The 17,171-nt window shown below is 40.5% G+C and overlaps 1 protein-coding gene across 1 annotated transcript in view; it reads left to right on the top strand.

Moving 5' to 3' along the window:
• Nucleotides 1–17,171, top strand: part of cfap74 (cilia and flagella associated protein 74) — a 56,673-nt gene that overhangs the window by 878 nt on the left and 38,624 nt on the right. Inside the window, exons 3-15 of the mRNA XM_069694064.1 lie at nucleotides 294–407; nucleotides 533–614; nucleotides 898–1,062; nucleotides 1,912–2,010; nucleotides 2,109–2,213; nucleotides 3,680–3,853; nucleotides 4,185–4,295; nucleotides 5,342–5,444; nucleotides 5,926–6,083; nucleotides 6,270–6,489; nucleotides 6,588–6,752; nucleotides 9,844–10,002; nucleotides 10,115–10,233. Coding sequence (XP_069550165.1) covers nucleotides 294–407; nucleotides 533–614; nucleotides 898–1,062; nucleotides 1,912–2,010; nucleotides 2,109–2,213; nucleotides 3,680–3,853; nucleotides 4,185–4,295; nucleotides 5,342–5,444; nucleotides 5,926–6,083; nucleotides 6,270–6,489; nucleotides 6,588–6,752; nucleotides 9,844–10,002; nucleotides 10,115–10,233 — 1,774 coding nt within the window. The remainder of the gene's footprint in view (nucleotides 1–293; nucleotides 408–532; nucleotides 615–897; nucleotides 1,063–1,911; nucleotides 2,011–2,108; nucleotides 2,214–3,679; nucleotides 3,854–4,184; nucleotides 4,296–5,341; nucleotides 5,445–5,925; nucleotides 6,084–6,269; nucleotides 6,490–6,587; nucleotides 6,753–9,843; nucleotides 10,003–10,114; nucleotides 10,234–17,171) is intronic.

Here is a 17,171-nt window from a genome sequence, read left to right as displayed (position 1 = left end):
AATACTTGTGATTTATTAATGTCTTAACAACGTTTGTACATCACTAATAGCTGCTCTTTAAATCGGCATAGGTATAATTCACCAAGAAACGGTTTCAAATGAAATGTCAACTTTTAAAATTACACTAGCTGTGCAACAACCCCCAGCGCACGAGTGAACATTGAAATTACGTTGAGATTACGCAGCCAGCTGTTAATACATTATATATCTGGGGCAGAGATCTGTGGAAGCTATAACTTTAGCTATAAGTTAGGTTTGTCCAATAATGTGTGCCTGTGGTATTCGTGAATAAGGTGAAATGGACATAAAAGACATGGAAAGCTGCTCTGATGTGGCGTCAGACAGGTGTGGACAGCTGGATGTCTACCTCAGCACTGAGGAGGAACCTGAGGAGGAGGAACCTGAGGGTGAGTACCAGTTTGTAAAATACAGCTGATATTTGTAATCCTGGAAATACCTGCTTCGCTTTAAATCCATAATTACACATATTCTAACAGTCTAGATGTCCTCCTTTACTGTACATTTATTTCAGATGATGGTCCAGGTCAGGAGACCTTTAAAGATGGAGAGCTGGCTTTTCCTCCTGATTTGGAGTGGTTAGAAGAACTGTATGAGTGGGTATTTCTTGCTTTTTTATGAACCATATTTAATTTAAGACAATGAAATACAAATATTTAGTAATCCCTTTCAGTCTCTGCTGAAGATGGAGTAAATATTAAAGCTCAATTTTGTGTATCTTTTAAACACTGATTAGTCAGGTTTTCAACATCATATTTCTCAATACAAAACAGACACTCTCAACTAGTCATGATATATATTTTTTGTATGTAAATAAAACATTTGGTTTTGCTTTAAACAAGCAGCCTTCCCTACATGTCCTTTTGTATCTGCCCCAAGAGAGGACAACGCTGATACTGATGGTGATGGTGACCTTGCGGTTGCTGCCGACAGTTGTAAGATGAGGAGTTATGCCGAGACAGCACGGATGTTCAAGCTGAGACGAAACCTGTACCAGCTGGACTCCTTTCACCGACAGAAGGAGCATGACGTGCTGAGAGCCAGGTCGGTAACCTGGCAACAACAGACCTCTAGAGCTACAGAAGATCCTTAACCTGGATCGTGTGCCTTTCTGGACTCGCTACAGAAACCTGCACACATAATAGAAAACTGTTATTTTACAGTCAGAATATCAAAAACATACATGTCTCTTTGTTTCAGGTTGTTGCTCTGTCTTTTCAGTCTCTGGAAGGATCATGTGTTTCCAGTGTTATTCCGCGCTCCGCAGGTCTTTCCCCGCTTGCCCTCCTCACACAGAACCAATCATTTCTGTTCCAATTGATTCAGCAATTTGCAGCAAATGATTTCAGCTGAAGAGAGAACATTTCCCATAATGTCCTCTCTCCCCACTTTTCTTCCCTCTTTTCATTTGTCTGTGCTGCGAACCATCGAGCACTTGATGAACTGTGATGCAGTTCCCATCAAAAATGTCTATCATCTACCTTTAGGACAAAGCATCAGCGGTCAGTGCTGCGCTCTGATTAAACATAAGTTTAGTGGAACCGCAGCACACCTGCTTTTTAAACAAGCTGCGGCTCTTATTGCACCGCGTGCTGACAAATTTCCTTTTTATGACATTCTTCTGCCCCGGTCACAGATTGTTGTGTTGCACATCATTAGACTGCAAAAAGAACATTGTGCAATTCAAAGCTGTTCAGGGTGTGTGTGTCCAATCAGCCTTCATTAGATCACCTTGTTAGCCGACATAATGTCCTCCCTTTTGTTGCAATGGCCACAAGGAACTCCCATTAGCCGGATGCTCTGAACACTTGAACTGCTTTGAAAATGATCGAGATCTGAGGTGTTTCTTTGTGTCAGCACTACAGCTTTTTTTACATTGGTTTCTTTCACCAGAGAAAAGCTGCAACTCTGTCGTCAGAATATTGAAAGTTTGTTGGAGTGCAGGGATCAACTGGAGAGAGAAATAGAGCGACAGAAAGCAACAGACAACAAGTAAGTTCATAATGAACAAACACCGTACTTTTTGTTTTTAGACAATGATTTGCTGTTATTTTTGTCAACTCCACTCTTCTTTTTGTAATCTTCATCAGTGTGGTAGTGTTTCGTTTGCGAACCCAGCATAAGCATCTGTGTGAAAAGCTGCAGAGTGAAGAGGAGCTGGAGGGCCGCAGCAACACGGAGCTAAAGCTACAGGAGTGAGTCCACAAGAGGAAAATGGTTTGACAGCAATAGTACCACCTCAACTCTACTCTACTGTACTCTACTCTGCACTACTGTATTATATTCTACTCTGCTCTACTCTACTCGACTCTACTATAGTATACTGTACTCAACTGTACTCTACTATACTGTATTCGACTCCACTGTACTGTATTATACTCTACTGTACTGTACTGTACTCTACTCTACTCTACTGTATTCTACTCTACACTACTGTGCTCTGCTCTACTCTACTCTACTTGCTTTTGTTACCAGGTACTTCTTTGGATTTCATTGCCCACTGCAGATAGTAATTGTTACTATGGCGATGCCACATGAATCTGCTGTGACGTTATCTTTAACAGGACCCGCACACGAACAATGGAGGATGTGGAGGGGAAGCTGTTATTGATTCTCAGTGTGTGGCTGCAGTGACCAAGTGAATACAAATAATTCTGCTCGCTGTAGTAGCTTGGATAGTTAACAATGGAGGGTTTGTGCAGGACTTTCTGTGTCAAGCATGCAGCGATAATGGCGATTCTCTCTGACCAATCAGTACTCTGGAGTGTTTTCACATAATCTTTGAGTAGGAGGTGATAGTAGTACGCTGTACTATCCTCAACTTTTTCCCAACAGTCTTGGAAGAGGGGATGAAGGTCTTGCTCTCACAGGCATAATGTGCAAAGGGGTGCCCACTGCTTCAACACTGGGGGAGCAAACACAGACAGCTCAGGAACAAAATAATGCATCATCATCCTGCAAAAGAATTTACATTACAAAATCTTTGTCCTAATGCAGTGTGAGTACGCGCACATCCTGGGAGATGACTGAAACATCATATTTGTACTTTTTACCTTGCAATTGTCACGAGAGAGGAGAAAATGATTGGCACCATGATAACCGTGCAGAGTTGGAAAATCCTGTCTAATTGTATATTGCTAAACAATATGAAGCTGTTTTGCAGTGTTTCGGTGTCTGATAAACATTCAAACTCTCGATATATTTCTCTAAGTGGACTTCCTGGATTGTATTTCAGCATCTCAATAGTGTGAGGAAAAAACCATCCACACCTCTGCAGCCTCTTGTGTTTTTTGCACTGTGTAGTCAGAAAGCCTGCTTACTTTGTGTCGCTGCATCACAGTAACAAAGGCTGTAAACACATTTGCTGTGTGTAAAATCTGTGTGGAATGATTTTGTTTGTGAGGACCTCAGTGTTTTTAAAGGAATATTCTGTCCTCTAATGGTCTGAGCGCTGTGCCATAGGCTTTTTAAATATCCATCCAGACAGGTTCAAATTTGCCTCTTAGATGAGCTGATTCAGTTCACATTAGTACTGGGCTTTAAAACCCCATATTTATCTTTCTTATTATGTCTGTTTAGTGACTCCACAGGTATATCCTATACGCCAGTCAGCATCTTCACTGTTTCCTTCTGTCTACACCCATGTGTCTCTGCTGCTCAGACTGGAGCTCAGTGAGGTGGAAGTGGAGCTTGGCAGGTTCTCCTTGCTCCGGCAGGAGGTGCAGGAAGAGGAGCAGCTCTTCCAGGTCCTCAAGGCGCAGAAGGCAGCGACGAGGCTGCAGCAGGAGAGGAAAGTCAGCCAGAACCTGCAGCTCAAGATGAAGCATCTCAGGGAGTAGGCAAAACAAACACTTTTACCAGACGCACTGCATTGTTTTTGTGTGTGTACTGTTGTATTATGCATACAATATTGATCTCCTTATGTAAACTACAGTATAGAAAATATGCCATCTGTTATCACTGATGTACCACTTATATGCACATGGTGAGATTATACATTTTTATTTATTGCACACAGGTGAGATCAGATTCAACATAGACATTTTGTAAAAATTAATTTACTGAGATTATCTTTTTTTTAATTTTTTATGAGAAACCATTTTTATGAACCTATGTAGCTCAAGATTATTGTATGTCTATAAATGTTTGTGATTGTGTTCTGATAGTAAACAGGAAGCCCTGCTGAAGAAAGAGGAGATTGAATGTCAGAAGAAAATTGAAGAGGGCCAAGCGAGCCGCAAGACAGCTACCATGTACCTGAAACAAACCATGGGAAGGTAATCAGCTTTTAAGCCAATAAGCAGAGATATGAATTATCTCAGAGGACTCACTGGAGAGTCAACACGTCCTATTGATCGCTCATACCGGCAGCATACTGTATGCTACAGGCAGGGTGGACATGGCATGTGAACGAGCTCAGATGATGTCGTAGCGGCGAGAGAAGAGCAGATCAAATCTGAGCAGGAAAAAGTGACTCAATTCATGATGTTTCCCAAAAAATCCCTAACTGTAAAAAAAACATGCATTGAACATGAAATTTAGATTTTGTTCTGGTGTTTACTAGTACTTGCGTGACGGGACAAATGAGAATATGACGTCGTCTAACTCTGTCCACCGAGACTGACAATTGAGGCAGTTTTGGAAATGCATTGACATCATCATAGATTAACTAGAACAATGTGTGCAAAGGACATGGCTGGTGGTATTCTTTTTTTTTTTTAATTGTCATTAAATCCGATTAAAAACCAGCAACTGATCCCACTGAATTATTGTTTGATTAGTCAAGGCGAGAAATCTATTAAAAACACATCAATAAGCCCCACTGTTGCTCTTAATGGCATGTTATTTTTGTATTATGAACACAAATACTCAATTTTATTTTGAGTTATTCCTACATATACTGTAATTGCAAATCAAATGTGTATTTATCTGCAGCTGAAAATAGACAACATGCACTATTTACCCTCTTTTAATAAGGTTTAATATAAACTACTAGTGATCAGTTGTTTTACAAAATGATTCAAGCTTTTAACAATGAAGCCATTTTTTTAAGATTACCATTGGTTGGAAGGAATGGGATTAGGAGGGCGTGCTACACACAGGGAAGTCCGAAAAATCAAGCACCCCATGGTAACAAAAAAAAACACGGCAGCAATATTTTCTACCAGTATTTACTCATGTGAATGCTGTTTTCCTCGCATCACTTACCCCGTCACGGGTGCAAGCTTTGCTTCGCTCCTCTGTAGGTTTCGATACCAAGCAGTAATAGCCCCTTTGTTCACCCTCTGCCTTCTGCTTCATGTTTGTTCCCGTTTTTATTCAGGAAGCAGCAGCGAGAAGCTGAGAAGGAGCGGCAGAACACAGAGTTGCTGGAAAAGAGGATACAGGCTGTCAAATCTCTCAAATCAAACATAGCAGCCACCCAAGTAAGCAGAACCGTGCCATGCTAAAGCTCTTTGGATTATACATTTTTTTATTTAGCTACCATATGTTTTGAATAAGAGCTAATTTGCATCTGCCTAAATGAACGACCTTTTAAGTACAAGCTGTGTTTCATGATAAAGATATAAAGACAAAGCGATGCAACTTAGCCTAATTAGATGTTTACTCAGACATAGTGCAAAGGCAGCAGAATGCACAACAAACATGCACACATGCAACTTTATAGTCTTGTTAAAAGCACGTGAAGCTAAATATAATTGTCTGTTGTGTGTTTAATTATTATAACTGCTCAAGATCTTTTATATTTCATAATGCATGACACGGTTTATAAAAAAAAAAAAAACTGCACTCGGACCTGGATTTACTGATTCCATTCACTTCAAATTGTCCTCCGAGTAGATACCACATGCTTTCATTTTAGCTGGATAAAGTCTTCGCTTTATTAATCTGCCGTTGTTTCTTCAGGAGACTATACGGGTCCAACAAATCAGAATGAAAGCAAACGCCCAGAAGAAAGAACGGCAACAAAGGCAACTGAGAGAATCCCTGCAGGCCCAAGGAATCAACAGTATCAACCATATTTACCACCAGAAACAACTCCAGAAGATAAAACGAAAACAAGAGTACGTCCTCTATCTCCTCTCTCCTCTCCTCTCCTCTCCTCTCCTCTCCTCTCCTCTCCTCTCCCACATGAATGTCCTCCACTCCCACTCTATGCAGCAACGTGTAGGTGTTTTCTCGCGCTGTGCCGAGTAATACATGACCCCATTTCACTATAATGCAGTGGTGTTTATTTTCACCCTTCTCAGGGAATTTGAGCAGAGCCAGAAGTCAAAGAGGGTGGAGATAGTGGCAAAACTCCTTCAGGAGGAGCAGCTGATTAAGAGCAGAAAGAGGAAGCAGGCGCTGCTGCTGCTGCCCAAACCCCCGACCACTGACAGGTTTCCATCTCTGAGGAGGGCACGAGAGAAGCTGCTGTACGACCTGGAACCCATCCACACATCAGCCACTGAGGAGAGAGCCACAGTCGTGAGGGCTTTCAAACCTCTGAAATGCCATTTGTGAAATGACTATAAAGTCTGAGCAATTAAAACCCAATATGTGTATGTGTGTGTGTGTTTTCCCAGCAGTTAAGAGAGTTCAGTGACAGCAGCAGCTCTTCGTCAGCTGCCTCTGATGTTGAGGACCAGGAGGAAACGGAGGAAAGCTTCCAGCATGAAGCGGACTTCCAGAGCCTCGCTGACAGCCTGGCTGAGCCTGAATTCTCTGGGCTGTGGGACCAGAACTGCAAGGTGCGCTAAAACAACAGCCACTGCCAACAGCAAGCAAATGCATCGAAAGCTGCTAAATTTAAACACCCATAAATCATGCGCCATTCAGCCGGCACATGTTTTTTCTGCGGATTGCGCTGGAGACTCCTGCTAGTTGGTGGGGGGGCATGTGCATCAGGGTGGTGGGATCTGGAAGGGAAGTAACGTGAACCTCCACATGCTCACAGTGAAGCTTATTTCTGGTGAGAAAGGACACTATGATACCGGGTATCAGGGCAGGTCGCACAAGTCTGTCTAAAAGTCAACAATTCGGTCTCAGTGCTGAAAGATTTCAGATAAACTTCAACGATGAGGTTTTTGAATGCTCGCACTAATATTTTTTGGGGTAGGAGTTTTTCTGTTTAAATTTTTAAAAAAACGAGAATTTCTAAGTGCTGAAACAATTAGTTGATTCATTCAGAAGTTAAAAAAGTGATTGAAAGCAATCTCATTTGTCCATTTCTCAAGTCATTGAAAAATATATTCCCAAGTAAATAATTCAAAACATTTACTGGTTCCTGCTTCTCAGATTTGAGAATTCACATATTTTTACTCTTTTAAAACAGTAAAAAGCACCAATTCAAATGAACCTTCTTTGAATTTTTGGACAGTTACTCAGATAGAACACAACATTTGAAGATGTCACCTGAGACTGTATGTTTTGTTATTTTATTGGCTTAACGATTAATTAATTAATCATTAATTCAGCTGTGTAGATTATCTATAATGAAAATAATTGTTTCTTGAGTTGAAGTTCTATTAGTGGCCAATCAAATGACAGTTGAAAAATATATTATTTGACAGTTCATTACACTGAGAGTCTGAAGGATCTGACTTTCTGATCTTTTAGGAATCGATGGCAGGTATTTTTTCCAGTTCTCCACATGAACAGGTTTAGGTGACCTGTGGCAGAACTTCACAGAGTTATAATTTAAGGAAGAGATTCCTTCAGACAATATGCGGTATAGATCAGTTCTACAATAAATATAATTCAATCAAACTGCATCATGTTAGGCACTTTTGGACCAAACAGTTCTGGGGACTCCCTGAGAAGAACTACACAATTGGGAGCCCCGAGAACTACAAAGGGCCTCAAGGGCTTTTTTTTCTGTTTACATTTGCTCGGCCAATAGAATTGCTCAAATCACCACCAAAGTCACAGAATAACACAAACTAACTAACCAATCCAGGCAGAGGTAGATCAGCAATTCCCTTGGTCTATGAGGTAGGATGACTGTTTTTGTCGAGGGAGTCTGGTGGCTTTGAAGAGAGCTGTTAAACATTCCCTTTGAGAATGGCTGCGTGACAGCAAGTTGAAGCGATGAACCAATCACGTATCTACCCTGAAGTAGGAGCTAAAAAAAAGTCCCCACTTCCTCCAACGGTTCTTAGTACTGTCAAAATGTTCCTCCGGTCCAAAAGCACCTATTGATCACTTGAGAGTTGCACAGTGACAACAACAGTTCTGACATTTCATAAACGTTGAAGAGTGCCTTGCTCTGACACTGCTACATGGGAGTTGCAGAAAAAGGTGGGAGTGTTTGCACACCAGCTGACTGTCATGGAGGTGAGTCGGCTCTCCGTCTCACCCGACGCCCCCACACACGCTTCAAATGTGCCGCGACAGGCATCACTTCTCATTGTGCTGGTGCCTTTGAGGCTTCAGAGTGAGCGCAGTGTTGCAGCTCGGAGGTCTGAGGAAGTGACAAGTGGAGTGGAAGTGATTCCTCCTTCTAACGTACAGATCCGACCGATGCCCTCATCACAGGCTACTTCTCAACACAGTAATGGCCGGAACAATAGACGAGCACAACGATGCCACAGAGCTAATGAGATGATTCATGAGGGGGAGACCGATGATTAAATGTCAGCACTTCACTTTGTAACAAAGTTACGAAAGTGCTTTACAATAGAAAATGAAACACAGCAGGGATACAAAATATAAAACGCTGAATAGAGCAGCCTCCTGAACCACACAGTTTTCCACGGAGATAAGTTTCAAACACTTGTTACAGCTTGTGTCTTTGTTTCTGCATAATTCATGTTCCAATGTTTTGTATGTAGGCAGATTCAATGTGAGGCTGATTCTGTTTGAACAACATTTAAAGTTCTTTTGTTCAATAGTGGGATTAAAAGAAAAATGTTAAAACTTCTCAGGGCAAGGGGGCAAAAAACATTTTATGTTTGACAACAATATCCAAAATCATATACTACCTGGTATTTTTTTTTAAACATCTCCATTAAGCTCCCTTCCAGTGTTTTGAAACGGGGACATTTCACTGCTGTGACATTGATTCATGATCATTTCAGACATATCTTTGATATGCCGTGTCTGTATTGCAGTTTATTGTCACTGGACCTATTGGCTGACCTGTATATAGATATGTCAGTAATAAGCTCTATATATTGACAATAGGACAAAACAAATATGATACATTACGAGGACAGTAAACATCATTTTTACTTTTTGATAGAGTCCGACTAATACTGGATCTTTGGACTGATATGTGGGAGTTGTGTGTGTGTTTGTATAGTGACGCACAATGTGCTCCACGGCTGCAGATACATAAATGTTTATATATATTATATCTGTAGCCGTGGAGCACATTGTGTATAAATGTAAATGTATAAATATATAAATGTAAATGTTTTCAAATTGTCCCTCAAATGTGGTTATTAAACAGTTTATTGGCCACACTGATATCAGTGCATTAAACCTTACTGGGAAATGAATCATTATAAATAACTAGCACAAATGATACCGTTTGTATTTTATCCAAGCATCTTTTTCTTATAATGAAATTTATTTATTTATTTATTTTTTAACTTTTATGATGTTTGAATATTAGATTATGTTTTATAATCACCATGCATGGTATTAAACTATATTTTCTAATTCTGCTTTGCTTTTATCTGCATTCTAAAAAAAAAAAAAAAAAAAAGCAGGCCCTTTTATCACAGTGTATTCTGAGTTTGTAATCTTTTGTTCATAAGTTTAGTGATTTAGTGGATATATAGTGATAATATGTATGATAATGACTTTACCAGTTATTGCTTCCTTGTGTGGTTACAGACGCTCCACAATGAGAAAACAACACTGGTGCAAACAGAAGTAAAGCAAGAAGAACCTGCAGCGGTCGGTGGAAAGATCAACACAGCTGCTAAAAAAGTTCATGGGAGAGAGTTGAACGGGCCTCCGTTCATCAGTAGACCAGAAATCATCCTCTTCAAGGTGCCACTCACTGACTTTTGTAAAAACAAGACAGGAATTAATGAACGCTTCTGCTGTAATGAATTAAAATTTCATGAGAACACTATTAAATATTTTGAATGGTCTGTTTCAGGACTTTGAAGTGGGGAAGGTGTACAAGAAGAAAGTCGTCCTGACCAACATCAGCTACCTCGTCAACCACTGCAAGCTTCTCCGGTTCTCTGCTCCGCTGAAGGATTTTATCTCTATCAAGTAAGACTTTCACATCAGAGTCGAAACAGATCGTCAAACACAAACGCAGGACTGTAATTATCCTGGTTTAATGCAAGTGCACCAGAAATCCAGGTAGACATGAGCACAGAAATGTTTATAACATACATTTTACTTTTTATGTGTGTGAAAAACATCACTGTTCACTGTAGAAACAAAAAAGACAAACAGAAAACACAAAATTAAATCAGTCACAACTGACAAAAGCTTGATCTGAGTAAGATTTCGCTAAGTGGTTGAATTATCCAGAAATCTTTGTTTTTGTGATATCAAATATATATAGTAGCAAATTCAGAATGTATAACAGTTAGTATGACAGTAAACATAGAATATCATTGCATGTGTCACGAGCTATGATACAGCTGAAGATGAAAATCCCCAAAATCAGAGCTAGCCAAGAAAAATGAATCGAATAGCATCATTTTCTACCTTCAGTCAAAATTCTTTGTGAGTTCAGATGGAGATGTGTTGTTTCCCTTTGCTTCCAATCATTGTGCTTATCTCGGCGACATGTGACCCTGACCTAACACTCTCACTGGACACAGAGATTACAGGTGTATTCACCTAAATTGTTGAAATGTCCCTTTAAACTCTTAATCCACCACCCTTGTAATGTTCAATCAGTCAAAGTGCCATGTTGAGGTTGAGGTTACACATTTCAAATTTTACACACTAGATCTTTAAAAAGAAGTTAGTGAATCCACTTGTATGAATGACGGTGGGAACACGCAACACATACCACAGCTGTTATTGAGTGGGATTTCATCATAGCTTCTCCTACGGGTCCGAGTATTGTAGTTGTTGTGAATATCACACTTTGTTTTTACAGTTTAGTTCCAAAAACACAATTCTGTGAGAACACCAGAGCTCGAGGTGTTTCTGACTACAGATACTGAACTTACTATATGTTGAGCTGCTCCTGTGGTCACGTGGAAACACGTGCTCACCACTCAGGAATACAACCACTTCTTGTCATTTTAAAAGACGATGGAGTGGACGTGAAAGCGAAGCCTGTCCTCCCACATATGGACACCAGCTTGCATCACCACGCTCACGGCTCCTCTTATGAGACTCCACTAAGTGAGTCAGTCTACATCTCTTCTCTCTCTCTCTCTCTCTCTCTCTCTCTGTCTCTCTCTCTCTCTCTCTGAGCCTGCCAGCAGCCCACAGGCCGAGCGGAGAAGCATTGTTCTCCAGGTCACTCGCTGTGTATCACTTTCCCATCAGCTCTCCCATCACTTGATGTGGGTTCCTCATCTCTCCTCTTTCTGCCCGACTGAGCGAAGAGTCTCGGGTCAGCCGGAAACCGCTGACACCGTTCTGGAGGCTTCGTGCGGGACCACTTGTCTGAACGTATCACCCTCTAGTCCTCTGGTCCTCACTCGTATGTAGCAAACACGCACTTTCATACCAAACGGGTGAATGCACACAGACTGTATACTGCACGTTCTAGCCACTCCCTTTCATGTGACTGAAGTACAGTCATGATGAAACACACGATAAACAATTCCAAATCAAATATAGTGTAGTGCCACATTATTAGGTGCAGCAACAGATTATTTGTTTTCTATTGCACTTGCTTGTCAACCATGATTGAAGGATTAGGTATTTATATTTTCTTTATCAATGAAAGTGTAAATTCATGAGCTGTAACAGGCAGCCTTATGTAAGTCAGTACATGAAGTGATTGTGTTGATCCATCCCTACATGGTCTGATGTGACCAGGGCTTGATGTTGACTAACCCTGATCGAGCATCGCGTTACTACATATCACGCTGTTGGATGGCCATCTCCCAAAATCTGGAAATATGAATCATTTGGCAGCTCATTAAAAAAAATTTACAGGAGGAGTGTTAAAAAAAAACCAGAACCAACCAGATGGCAGTTAATTTTCTCAGTTACTTATGAGTTTCAGAAAAATGATGTCAGGAAGGTGCAAATTAATAAAACTGCGAATTACATGTTACTTCACTGCTGCCTGTTATTTCTGGGGTTCTACCTTAAAACTCTAAACCACAAGTCAGTCAGAGAAGAACGTTTGCCTTGTAGTTTTAGTAATGACACGAGATTCGAGGCTGTGTTATATAGTATGAAAGTCAAGGAGCAGAGCTAATGGTAGACAATCTTTGGAAACACTGTGCTTTAAACGCCACTGACTTGACTATATAAAAGTGGACTTAGCTTCAGAGTTTGAAATGTGAGGCCGATACAGATGTGCCTTAAACTGCAATACCACCGAGGACCACTGGGGGGGTTGGCTCTGAAAAAGGCTCTGTCTCCTTAGACTCCTATTCAATCTCTCTCATGAAATACAAAGTCAGTAAATGTTTTCCCCGAGTTATAATGACATCATTCCCTAAAGTCACTCCTTATAATTATTCCGGTGGTCTATCTGAAAATAATTCCATTATTAATTAGATATTAAGCATCAAAGAGACGTATTTTGGGGGTTATGTTATGATGATGTATTTTATTCAGCTGAGTCACAATCTGAGATAATGAAGAGGAATTTGGTTTGTCATGATGCTGTTACTGTTTATGACTGAGTTGCTGCTGTTTAGCAAATGTTGCCTTCTGTCCCTTTAAATTACTTAATCTTCCACTTATCAGAAAGTCAGCAGATGCAAAGACATTGACTTCATTTTGATAGTCTTCCCAAACATTTGACAAATAAGTCCTTCGTAGGATACACACAATCTAATGTAATGTTTAGTACTGCCAACTGTACACACCCAACCACTGCAACTGAAACAACCACCGACTGCATCAAGATCATAAATCAAATAATATATGATTATGAATATTACCGTTTGAGCTCAGGAATCATCAGATTTAAAAACTGAATAATGTTTATACATGCTGACAAACGAATTCACCTGTTACACACCCTCCTTCTCCGAGGTGTAAAACGCTGCTTATTCACACATTACAACCTGCAATATTAAGATCAGTCGTGACAACTGCAGTCTTCATGGCTCCCACAGCTACAAAACATGAGCACAGCAGGAGAGAAACAGGAACCAGGAACACACAGGGCTTTTTTTTTCACACCAGCCCATGGGTCCCTGAACGCCCCCTGATTTTTCTAAAAATGGCTCCCCCTCCCCCGACACCCCTTTGCCCAGCGTAGGTGCTTTTGTGCCAGAATGGGCTCTGCTGTATCTTTTCACCACTGGGACACAAAGCACAGCAGCCCGGGCTTGCCAGACTTGGCGAAGAGGTGTGGGTTGTTGTTTTTTTTTGCAATCAGCATCACTTCCGAACATGAATGGCTATTGACTGGCTGAGAGGAAGACACCCCTCTGTGGTCTGTAGGTTCCTGTAGTACAAACGGTGGTACTCCACAGGATCTGAGGGTGTGATCACACCTACAGTTTGTTTATTTGGTCCAATCTTTGGGAGTTTGTTCATGACAAAACTGTTGAAAAGAGCATACAAAGTACAAAGGAACCTCCAAGTCCAACTGAAATTAAGTGGGCTTGTTTTATAAACTGTAATTATAGAGATCTCCATTAATTCAAACTTTGGACCTAATCTGAAACAAACTTTGGCAAACCTCAACAGAAAACAGGCATAAATACAACATCAACACTTGTGCTACTCATTAACAAAAGCAACAATTCATGTTACTTGTCCTGCTCTTCACAGTTTCACGTCCCCGTCTCACTTTGAAAACCAAATTTCTTCTTTTGTTGATTATGATGCAGCAGTGCGTGATCAACGCTACCGCATAGATCCACTGGAGTATTAAACATAAGAACACACAGACCCTGGATCAGCCGAAATATAATGCAATCCTACCTGGAATTAATTCTGAAGTCTTGTTTTCTGGAGATCAAGATGACCCAAGATGACCTCTACAGTACAGATCTCATTGTGATTACATGTCCTGGGGTTTTTATTGAGGAAATGTACATTCTGCAGTTTCGATAAAATATCTTTTAACGTTTTACTTACTTTATGGTTTTGTAACTGTGTATTAATATAAAGCAGTAAGCGTCACCAAACTAAAGTTAACTGACAATAACAACCACAGCCTGAGACACAAAAAAACAGGTGGAACATTGTTTCTTATTAATAAGTAATGATTCGTTCCAGCTGTCAGCACAGGCTCATAAACAGCTTACTTTTGACTGTCGCCCGCAAACACAACCTGACGCATCTTTTTAAACTTAACGCTTTCTTTCTGTTTTTTTTTGCAGTGATTGTGTATTGGTCTATAAGCGCTTTCAAAACTCGCGAGACCTCGACTCAATACTGCGTTGTGTAGACAAACACAGACCTCCGGAGCTCCTGCCTGCTGCTCTGCTAAGACTCGCTGCTCAGACCTCTGTGTACTCACAGCCTAAGAGTCTACAGCCGCGCTAACAGCTCTATGAGGCCGAACTTAGGCCTGTTCATAGTACCTACTGTACTAAACAGCAAAATGTTCAGTTACTAGTTAACTTGCTCATGTTTAGGCAACAGTGGGAATGTAGATGTTATAGTTGAAAGTTTTAGTTCAAAGTATGGCACTGGAAGAGTCATGGAGTCGGGTCATTACAGATCGTCCCTCTGTGAACAGTCTCTGCAAATCTTATGGCAATAAATCCAATAGTGTCAAGATATTTCACGAAAAATTATAATCAGAGAACGCATGAATGTTTGTACAAAACTTCATGGCCCTTTCTGGTGCAGCAACACTGCTGATATATCTAAAACACAGCATTAGACTTGGAAGACAATCTGCATTAGCTTCCAAGCTAATGTTTCCCAGCAGTGGGATAGTTCTTAATAGCATTTCTCTCATTCACAATAACAGAAACAATTTTAGAAAATATTTTTCTATGTTCTGTGTTATCGAGAAGAGATGTATGATTACTTTATTTTTGTCCCATTCGTGTGTGCATGGAACTCACCAGCTGGACTTGTTTTGGGTTTCACCTTGAATCGCCGAATAAATGAACCATCAGTGAACAGCGCACTTCTAACGTAGGTTTGCCGGCTAATCAGCGAACTCAACTGTAACATACACACCGGTTTATCAACTTACAAATGTTCCCATTAGGTAGCTTAGAAAATGAACAGTTCTTCAAGTCCTTATTCTTCAATACCAACGTTAACAGAATAGTATCTGTTTTTGGCTTTGAAGCTGTAAATTCACAGTCGGAGTAAAACCGTGTTTACATTGTGTCTTAGTGTCTGCAGGTGTCAAACAAACACTAACTTACAATCTATTACAATGGAGAATAAAAAAAAAATTAAAAAAGGGGGAAAATTGTTTCGCATTTGACATTAACTTGCTTTTTTAATCGATTTTTGACCATATAAGCTTTCATTGTTTCAGCCAGACTTTTATGAACTGCAAGTTTGCAGAGACGAATAATGACAGAAATGTTATTGTGGCTGTTTTAATCCCATAAGAGGAACTGAGTTTAGAAGTGAATGATAGTAGAGCTCTCTTTGCTTGCTTTATTCCAAACTGCATGCTTACAGTATTAGTTCTGTCTGTATTCCTTTTATGTAAACTGGAGCTGATACCAGAAGTCAAGTTTCTTCTCATTTGACGCAGCTTTTAAGTATCAGCCTTTTTATTTGTCGAGAAGATTTTGAAACTGCAAAATATATGAAATCTCACCCGCCTTTTGAACGCCAGTATTATGGTTGTGTCGTTCTCAAACCAGAGATGACAAGGGTCTTTTCCTATTCTGTCGTGCCTAAAATCAGTCAGAGTTCATCTTAATGACTGGCATCAGAAAGCCGTACTGCACTTAACGGAGTTTGTTGTTTTATTTATCTTCTTCGTTAGTCCGTCTATGGCTGCCCTTGAAAAAATTATTTAATAAGAGCATCAGTTGAAACTGCAGTTGGAATTTATATTCTGTGATGGGCTCATGTTTATTTCAGCAATCCACTTCAAAGTGTTTCCAAACCATTTTCAATTCAATAATCTGCCCAAATAACAGCACAAAAGCAAGAGCGTCTCTGAGGTTTGGAGAATATTAGCCCAAAACGTTGCCTTTAGAAATACTTACGTTGTTACTCATGAAACACAAATATGAATTGTGTTGCTGCCGCCAGATGTAAAACCTCAGTGAAAAGAAGTACAATTGCAAGACTGTTCAAGTTTTATTCACACACATCAGACTGCACATTGCTTTCAGAGGCTGTTATTAGCTCTGTTGAACTGCATTATGAGCTGAGAGTACTTATTGATTTACTGTAGAAGCCAATGGGAAGCGATAGGAATGTAAAATTCAACACACAATATAGTCAGTAGAAATACTGTACAGCAACAGTTTCAGCTCCATCACATTAGTCCTCCATGATGTACAGTATGGCCTCATTTGCAGCTTTATATAGGGTTGGAGCAGGCTTTCTCAAACACCGCCTCGCTCAGCATATAATCCCAAGTGAACTGTTCCATTTTCTTTCACATGTATTTTCCTACCACCTGTCTTAAGCTCTGGAAGAAGAATATTACCGATAAAGACGGAAATTTGCCGGAAAAAAAGAAGAAGAAAAACCATGAAAGTGCAGTGTGACATTTGAAATGACGATCAGATGGAATTCTTTCATACATGTCCAGATCACAGCGGTGATCTGGATGGCATCTTCAGCCTGCCGTCACCTGGCAGCTGAGGCGACAACTTCAAACAACTGGCTTAAACCAAACCTAATGGCCCATTGCCAACTGGTGTTGGTGATTAGCATGGTGTTACCAGGCTCAAAACCACTTCATTAATTGGTAAAGTTCGGCCGCGCTCCAATGGGGATGCGTTCCAGACGTAGCGGCACCCAACCGTGATGTCACCCATTGGTTTGTCAACTGCCGTTCTGAAGCCTCGAGTTCTGCATTTGGCCATCGCCATCTTGCTATTTGTGAAGCCAGAAGGGAAAACATTTGGACGAGTTGATCTGACTGGGAACCCGAGGACACG

Source organism: Brachyistius frenatus, unplaced genomic scaffold (genome assembly GCF_029030835.1).
Source record: "Brachyistius frenatus isolate BFR_SWC_R1_liver_20210118 unplaced genomic scaffold, ASM2903083v1 Contig_16, whole genome shotgun sequence".
NCBI lineage: Eukaryota > Metazoa > Chordata > Actinopteri > Embiotocidae > Brachyistius > Brachyistius frenatus.
Note: the sequence above shows the minus strand (reverse complement) of the source record. Positions and strands in the feature narration are given on the sequence as shown.